Source organism: Silene latifolia, chromosome Y, assembly GCF_048544455.1.
Source record: "Silene latifolia isolate original U9 population chromosome Y, ASM4854445v1, whole genome shotgun sequence".
NCBI classification, from domain to species: domain Eukaryota; kingdom Viridiplantae; phylum Streptophyta; class Magnoliopsida; order Caryophyllales; family Caryophyllaceae; genus Silene; species Silene latifolia.
In genome coordinates this window covers 287,335,855-287,345,572 of record NC_133538.1, presented here as the reverse complement: position 1 = coordinate 287,345,572, position 9,718 = coordinate 287,335,855, and the positions used below count along the sequence as shown (strand labels likewise).

Below are 9,718 nucleotides of genomic sequence, written 5' to 3'. Positions count from 1 at the left end.
TCAAACCCGAAAATCAATTGTTGCTCACGGATTTTTGGAGCTCCAATTTTTGAAATGATGAAAATGGGTGATTTTGAGCAAATAGAAGGTTGGAAAGTTGGTTTTTATTGTGTAGAAATGGTTTAGAATGATTTTTAGAGTAATTAGATGGTGATTTGGTTGGATTTTATGGTTATTTGGGTGAGTTTTGTGAGTTGAGGTTGAGTTTGAAGGTAGAAGATGAAGATGGTAGGTGAGCTTGAGTGTAGAGTGAATTTTATAGCTGAAAATCAATGCATTCACGAGTCAAAGGCTGAACACGGGTGGGGTAGTATTATTCTGCCCGTGATTCTCGTGAGATTTCAGAATCGAGGGTGGACCCGCTCGGGACAGAATTAACCCGCTCGGGTTGGTTGGGAACCCGCTCCAGATAGTTTCAACCCGCTCGGGTTGACACAAAAAAGAAGGGCGTATTTCTTAAAATCCGCCCGGATTCTTGGGCAGGGAATTTTTCTTCTTTTCTTGGCCTTCAACCCGCCCGGATTTATCTCGGGATGGACGTCTTTTTTTGAGATCTTGGCCCAACACCTTTCCCTTGATAACACACTTACTCATAAGCCCAATTTTTCCATTTTCTTCATTTCTTGACATTTTTCATCTTCTCATTTTTATGAATTTCCTTCAAAAACTCAATTAAAAATATGAGATCTCTCCCTTTCATCTCTCATGCAATTAAATGAATGCAAAACTACACTAAATGCATATATACAAATTAATGGTTATTGAGGAACTCCATCAAACCAAGGGCTATCAATTAACAATTTCATAGAAAATTATCACTAGCACTCAAAGCACGTAGAAGTCGGTCAAATTCTTGGGAGTGGGACATGAATAGGCATGCATAGCAACACAAGATTATGCAATGAAATAATGCCCAAGTAAAAGACCGAACAAGCATGTCAAGAATATTATGACAAAAATCATAAGAAAAATGGACGGAAGGAACATGAAATGGGTAGTTGGTTGGCAATTCACTCAACTCATCCTCCAAATAGTCAAAATCACCACATTCAATGCAAGTGCTCTCATTATCATCCAAGGTGATTTCAAGAGTGTCTAATTGAGGTTCCCAAATGTCCTCATCAAATTCCTCATCCCAACAAGGTCCATTATCAAAGGGGTTGTCATAGCAAGGCTCACCAAGCTCAACACAATTGTCTCCCTCAAATATGTCATCCTCAAAGGGTGAGTTTTCACTCAAGTTCACATCCATATCATTCTCACTTTGCCCATTAACATCAAATTCCATGGAGGTTGATTTCATTGAAACACAAGAAGAGTAGGATGACGGCATCCAAGCATTAGTTTCACAATCAAAAATGTACTCCTCCTCATCATCACTCTCCTCATCTAGCACTCCATCTTCCCAAGGTGGGGTAATTTTGTGGGCATAGTAGGTTGACTCAAGGTTATAGGAAGGTTTCTCATCCTCACAAATCTCATTTTCATCATAGTTTTCCTCAATGAATTTTTGAAATGTGGCTTTTATTACTTCCATACCTTCCTTGGCATTCTCTAAGATGTCATGTATAGTTTGCTTAAGACAATGGGTGGTCATGAACTCAACAAATTCCCAAAATTCCTCACAACTCATCTCACATATCCTACCACCACTCAAGTGAAATGCCAAGTTGCGGGTTTCAAGGTTCATGCCATTATAAACAACACAACATGCTTCATAATTTGAAATAGTAAAACCATGATGCCAAGCATGAGTCATATAATCTTCAAATCTTGCAACATATTTATCAAATGATTCATTTTCATATTGCCAAAAAGTGAATGTAGACATGTTGAGCATGTGAAAAAGAACAAGTACAAGAAATAAATTCCCAAGGAACCAAAATTCCTCAAGAAGAAGCACAACTAAAACTAGACAAAAGAACAATTCAAATAAACAACACCGTCCCCGGCAACGGCGCCATTTTGATGTGGGTGATGTCGTCGCTCATCCAATCAAACACATTTATAATACTAAACATACAACTAGCTAGTGGTAAGTCGAGGTCGATCCATGGGACGGTGGTTACTCAAATTATTCAATCTAATTATGGTTATGCTTGGGGTTTTCACAATTATAATGGGTTGATGATTCTAATCTAATAAAAGCAATAAACAAGCAACAAAAGGAAAGATGTAAACAATTGATTAAAAAGCACTAGGGTGTCATGGGATCATAGGGGAATCATGGGATATGATCATACAAACATGTTATAAAATTATAAGCAAGCAATTATTGTTGTGATGGATTGAGTTGGGTTATATCTTACAATCCTAGGAAAGTTTGGGTCCCGGGAGCCGAATCGATTAGATTGTACAACACCTACAAGTCGACTTAGTCTTCCCTACTCAACAACATGCATGGTCTAATGAGACTCGAGTTGGGTTATGTCTTACAAGTCTCATTGAAAAGATAGGTGATGGTGGTAAATGCAAGGATTCATAGGCTTAGCATTTCATCAAACATAACATGTGCATGAGTTGAGATCAAAACAAGCAAGCAAATAAAACATGAAAGCATATTAATTTAAGCATGAATCATTCCCCATGTTGGTTTCCCCTAATCACCCATTAACCCTAGCTAAGAGACTACTCACTCATCATCATATTGAACATGCTAGCAAGGTTGTCAATCATACTAACATAGTGAAACATGATGAACAAATAAAAGTAATTAGCAATAATTAAAAAGGGATTAAGAGACTATACCTACTAATGATTCCAATAACAAAGCAAGAATAATAGAAGTACTTGATGTTTGATTGAGAGGTTGTCAATCTCCCAATAATAACCCAAATAATCTTCAATTACCCAAAATAAAGGATGAACAAGAGAGAGATTAAAGAACTAAAACTTGGATTAAAACTTTATTAATACTTGATTACAATATTAAAGAGAGATTTGATTGATATTAACTACACTAATTATTGATAAGAAGAACATGCTCCTCTAATTAGACTAATGGGGTATTTATAGTGAAAATTAGGGAGGATGCATTAGGGTTAACTAAGGGCTAAACTAGTAATTACACTTTTTAGATTGAGCAAGGAGGAGCCGGTATTTTTCGAAGGAATGGCTTCTTTCTTTGTTGCTTGAAGAAGACAATTCGTGCTGGAGCCGAATCCGGGCGTCCAAGGGTGAAGACGGGCGGATTGTAGTTCACGTAGCAAGGAAAAAGTTTCCTGTCCAGGAATACGCCCGTCCCGAGCGAAATATGGGCGTCTGAGCCTCAACCCGAGCGGGTTGAAATTGACCCGAGCGGGTTCATCGATCCCGCTCCGTATAGACTTGACCCGCGGGTTGAGCCGCTATTCCCTTTCTTTTTGCTTTTAAGCCTAAGATGCCTCCATATACTCTTTATTTATTCTTCCTTGGTCATCATTCTTGCTTCCTCTTCATACTTAGTCCATCAAATATCGTCAATAAGCTTCCAAATATGCATGAAAGACGGGAATTTCCGCCTTATTATCTTCTTTCCTACAAAACATAAAAAATGCACTAGGAAAGCAAATAGGAAGGATTTGACGGATAAAATAATCATGAAATGTTATAAAAGTATGCAAAATAGGCTCAATTAGGGGACTAAATGTGCGCAAATAATGTTCACATCAAGTACCTGAAGTACTCGGCCGAGTGCACCCAAAACAGTAGCCTGACTAAAGGCACTCAACGACTCACTCGGCCGAGTAAAGCCTACTCGACCAAGTGTACTATGACCAGAATTCTGTGGAATTACATATACTTATCCATATTGACTATCTTATATTCTGTGTGTGTGTGTGTGTGTGTGTCTATAGGATTGGGATCATGTAAGTATGAGTCATATAATTGAGGATTGAGGATTAATACCATCTGTTAGATCTAAGAGATCCAACGTCCATTATTGAGCGCGGATCATTAAGGGCAAATTATTCATTTCACTGCCCGACTATATAACCCCCTTTTTCTCAGTGAAAATCGTCATTCTCTTATAAATCTCCTTTTCCCTCTAACTTCTCTCTATTGTAACTTGATCTTCTATTGTTGAGCGCGGAAATAATAGAATTTAGGCGTGATTTCTACTTTTACAGCTCGATCTCAGCTTATTCTTCTAGTCTTATCAATTATCTTACTATTTCAATCATATTCGTGTTATCAGGTACGTTATTGTTGTTAATTTCATCTTTTATGTTCTCTTTAATTTGTAATTTTTGCTTTAAATCACATTATTTTTCATTTTTTCATTCCTATGTTTCGATTTAGTAGTCATCTTACTGCATTTCTTCTACTTTTCTTTCTATACTTTCAATTTTCATCTTGCGTTATTGTTATATTCAGTTTAATTTGTGTTTTCCCTAAATTCGCTACGTTTTTTTTTGGATTTTTAGGTTTTCAGCTCAATCTCAGCTTATTCTTCTACTTTTCATCAATTCTCATATTAATCCCAATGTAAGGTATGTTATTGTTCTTAATTTCAGCTTTATGTTCTCTTTATTTTGTACTTTTAGCTTACAATCACATGATCTTTTCTTTTTCGTACAAATATTCATAATTATTAGTCATCTTACTACGGTTCTTATAATTTTTGTACCTAAAAAATTATTTGTGTGCATCTTAATTCTTATTTCATGTTTTACGATTTTGTTTGCCCTAAGACTAAGTTGTGATATTGATATTCTTACAAAATATGATTGTTGTGACATGAATTGTCTAATTTAGTAAAAGCTGATGGGTGTGATATGCATACAATCTCATTTTGTGCCTTACAGTATTTATGATATTGTTCTACAGAATATGTGATATTGTTTAGTGGGATATGTATTATTGTTCAGTCACCTGTGTGATATTGTTTTCCTTACACCATGTGTGATATTGTTTTACAGAATATGTGATATTGTTTTCCCGAATTTGTGATATTGTTTAGTGGGATATGTAACATTAATCAGACACCTGTGTGATATTGTTTTCCTTCATATCTCTTAACTTTTACTTGTTTGTTTACATTGTACTTTTGTTGCTACTTCTTGCCAGATCCTACAAGTACTATAACTTCTTTTGCCCCTAACGATACTCATGGGTCTGCAATTACCTCTAAATACAGTAACAATATTCTTGAGTCTTAAATTACTTATATTGTACATATTGAACCACCTGATGGACCTAGCTCTACTCCACGTGTTGAACAACATTTTGTTTCTTCTCGTGTGCATCAACTTCTTTTGGACTCCACACCTGGTGTAGTGAATTGTGGACAAGGAATGTTGCACTAGAGTTTAAACCTCATATTGGACAGTTTTTTTGGGACCTTGGAAGAAGCTAACAGTTTTTATGGTGTGTATGCAGGAGCATGTAGTTTTGAACCTAGGAAGTCTTCCCAAATGAGGACTGATTCTCGTGATGTGCAGTATAAATTTGTTGTTTGTAACCGTGAAGGTTTTAGAGATCGTAAGAGGAAAGCTATTGTTTTGCATAGTGCAGAGGAGCAGGTAACTCCTAAGCCATTTGATATCAGAAACACTAAACTAACTAGGACTGGTTGTACTGCTATGATTGAGTTTTTCTATAATAGGGTTGGGTATGTTGTTTTCCAGATTCGTGAGTGGCATAATCACCGTCTTTGTTCACTTAGAAATCAACAATTTCAAAAAAAAAAAAAAAAAAAAAAAAAAAAACACAGGCACCTTCATCTTTACCATAAAAAGACAGTTATTGATCATTCAAGGGTTAATCAAGGCCCAACAACGGCATTTAGAAGTGTTAAGGAATATGTAGTTGGCTATGAGAATGTTGGAGCTCAACTGGTTTATTTTAAGAATTTTGGAAGGGATATCAGATGTTTCATAGAAGACCGGGATGCTCAATTGTTTATTAACCATTTCGAGGATAAACGTGATACCAATCAAGGTTTCTACTTTGCTTATGAGGTGGATTCTGGGAAATGTTTGGTTCGTGCATTTTTGTGTGATGCAGTCTCGTAAAAACTACTCTTTGTTTGGTGATTATATCACTTATGATCCAACTTACAGTACGAATAAGTATTGTATGGTTTTTACTCCTTTTACTGGTTTAGACCACCACAAAAGGTCAGTTACTTTTGCTGCTGCATTGCTATTTCATGAGGATAAAGACTCGTTCAAGTGGGTCTTTGATAAGTTCCTAGATGTTATGGGGTCAGCGAGAGCCACACTGTATCATTACTGACCAATGTGCTGGAATAAAGTTGAGTTGGCGTGCTGTTTTCAAACATGTTAGGCGCAGATATTGCATGTGGCATATCATGCAAAAGATCACTGATAAGGTTGGGCCTGCAATATAAAAAAATACTGATTTTGTGAGCAGATTGAATGCTATTGTTTGGGATGCTGAGTTAGAACCTCTGGAATTTTAAGAAAAGTGGTCTCAGTTGGTTAATGAGCATAATCTTGAAGGTAATTCCTGGTTGTCAACCATGTTTAGAAAAAGAAGAAAATGGATTCCAGCTTATTTTCGTGATATTCCTATGGGTTGTCTATTAAGAACAACTCAACGATCTGAGAGTCAGAATAATTTTTTCTAGTGTTTTGAAAATGCACATGGTACACTTGTTGAATTCTGGATGTGATTTAAAAGCGACATTGATGTACATCGCCATACTCAAAAGCAACTTGATAGAGACGATGATTGTACTCTACCACAATTATCTACTTCTCTTAAGTTGGAAGCTCATGCTTCCAAGCTTTATACACATGCTGCTTTCGCAGATTTTCAACTAGAAGCTACTACTTCTATTTGTTCCCTTAGTGTTAGTGGCTTCACACCACCTGCCAACGGTACAGAGGTAATTGGTATAGCTGATGCTAGAACGCAGAAGACCTATCAAGTCATCTACAATTCGACAACCAATGATGCAAAATGTTCTTGTAAGTTGTTCAACAGAAAGGTTATTATTTGCAGACACATAATCTGGATTTACTCCGGGAAACAAGTATACACTTTGCCTGATAAGTACATCCTTATGCGGTGGACCAAGAATGCGCATAAGATCCCTCTTTATGGTTTACATGGTGAGTTAATGGACGACTTTGATGCCACTGAGTTAAGGAAGTTGGAGATGTGCAAGTTATGTTCAGAGTTCTATGCGACTATCAGTATGCTCAAGAATGTGCCTAACAATCAGATCACTTATCTTGCTGACACACTGAAGCAATTTAGGGTGAAACTTAATCCGCAAGCAAAGTCAATGACCAAAGAGCAGGAGTTGGAAATGCTTCTTGGATGCAGTTCCTTAACTGAGGTGAGGATTCTACCACCTCGTCAGGCAAAGAACAAGGGTAGTGGGAAGAGAATTATCTCCAAAAAGCAACAATGCATAGCCAAAGCGGAGAAGCCTAAAAGGCTTTGCCATAATTGCAAACAAATGGCTCACCATGATAAGCGTAACTGCCCTAATGCTTTTGTACCCGATGCCAACAATAAGGTATGCTCACCATGACAAATCTGTGTATGATTTCTATGTATGAAACCTTATATATGGTCTATGGTCACGAGTCAGAAATAATATCACACGTTATTAAAAATTATATCACGCCTTATATAAAACGATATCACTATTTCACAAGTGCTTTACATGTTATTCGTACATACCTTTTTGTTGCTTTTTCAAGGGAGTTCAGATGAGGATGATGCTGATGATGGTTGATCGGTTGAAGCGGCAGAAAATAAAGCAGCGGAAAATAGACGACATACTTCATTATTATTATATCATATACACCACAAACTTCATTATTAGAGTCTAGATTATACCTTATTTATATAGATGATTTTATTCTTTCATGGCTTCATTAGTATAAGATAGAATATACCTGGTTATAATATTGGATCATTTTATTCGTCAGTTGTCTTTGTTTTTGTATTTTTTATGATACTGAGAAACAATATCACATGCTATGTTCAATAATATCACACCTTATACTAAACAGTATCACTGTTTCAGAAGTACTTTACATGCCTCTCCTTTTCTGTGTGTTGTCAAAATATATCACACCCAGTGTATAAAAATATCACAAACTGTTAGAAAGAAGATCACACTTTACCAAGAACATACAATACTAGATCTTGAAGATTGTTTATACATGGAATATCACGCTATATTTCAAAACAATACCACACTTAGTTGTAGACAATACCCCTTCTGTGATATTGTTATACAATACCACAAGTCATTATAAACAATATCACACAGACTATAACAAAATATCACATAGTCTGTGAAACAATATTACAATCATCAAAATAAAATAACGCAGTTCATAATAAACAATATCACATTTTTTTAAAACATCATCATTGTTAGTTAGATTTATTATGCCTCTGCAGTTTTTGTAAAACAATATCAACCTGTGTACACAACAATTTCACAACATTCTGAAAACAATGTCAAAGTAAGATTTTAAAATCCATATCCACTGTTTTTGAGAATCAATACCACATAGAAGTGTGATATTGTTTTGTATAATGTGTGATATTGTTTAGCTATGTGTGATATTGTTTTACTGCATATCTATTTTTATTATTGGGAAGCAATATCACATCAATTATAGCACAATATCACACGACACTTGAAAGAATATCACACTTTACCAAGAGTTATATCAGATCCAAAAGAGCCATCACTACTTGTTTATCATTATAAAACGTTTACCATTAGATTCCTTGTCCTACTAACATTACATGCATTTAGTTCCAATTAAAACTTTGTGCTAACAAATATAGTAGTCCTAATTCCTTCCTCTACCTCTACCTTGGTTCTTAGGATTTGCAACGATCTTTACTCGTTTGTATGTTATTTTGTGCTCTTTTCTACCATCTTCACCATCTTTTCCGGAATCAGTTCCTCTGTAAAGCAAATACATAATAATAGTCAGTTATTATTTTGGACACTTTTTGCATAACAATATTCTACCTTTTTGCATATAAAAACTGTAAATGTCAGGTTTTGGTTTTTACCTTTTCCTAGGAGAGTGCCGAAGAATTGGTAATTTTCTGTTAATCATCGGTATCCCAGTACAATCCTTCTTTGCTGTTGGCAGAACATCTTCTTTATTTGCCTCCTTGTGAACAACATCGGCCTTCTCTTTTGTCGGAACTTCTACATTTTGTACTTCCTCCCTTTCAACAGTATTCTCCTTCCCCTTTATCTTACCACCCTTCTCTTTTGCATTTTTGTTGTTCTTCCTCTTTTGCTTTAATGTCTTCCAAAGTTCCTCCTTTCCAGCTGAAAATTCTTTTACCTTTTCGATCAAAGTTGTCCTGTTCTCATTTATGTCAACTAAAAGCAATGCCGCTGCCTTTTCTAGCCAGTAGTAGCGCCTATACACTTTCTGGTTGAAGTCGGCTTCAAAAATCTCTCCCTCATACCAAATCATGTGCATCATTAAGAAATTTTTAGACTCAGTATTGTTCATCTCTGTCTTTTGCTAAGGGAAGTTGATGATGACAGTATCAAACGTTATTATATCATCCGCTCTTTCAATATTCTTCTTTGCTAGGTAGTCACTCATGTGCTCAGCCTACAATATTAAGCAAAACCATTAGTCATAATTTCACAACCAAATCCCTTATTTCAATGTTAATATACACCAGACATTTAAAGAAATATCAATTAATCATACCACCAAATCTGCAACTTTGTATAATTCTGTTAGCTCCCAGTCGTCGTACT

General features: G+C 35.9%; 1 protein-coding gene across 1 annotated transcript; it reads left to right on the top strand.

Annotated features, from left to right (window-relative positions):
- The first annotated feature begins 5,396 nt into the window (after positions 1-5,396).
- Positions 5,397-7,793, top strand: LOC141630856 (protein FAR1-RELATED SEQUENCE 5-like). The gene is made up of 5 exons (XM_074443602.1): positions 5,397-5,593; positions 5,741-5,942; positions 5,989-6,206; positions 6,628-7,474; positions 7,662-7,793. Exons 1-5 carry the CDS (start codon positions 5,397-5,399, stop codon positions 7,791-7,793), a joined length of 1,596 nt encoding a protein of 531 aa, XP_074299703.1.
- Positions 7,794-9,718: the final 1,925 nt, after the last annotated feature.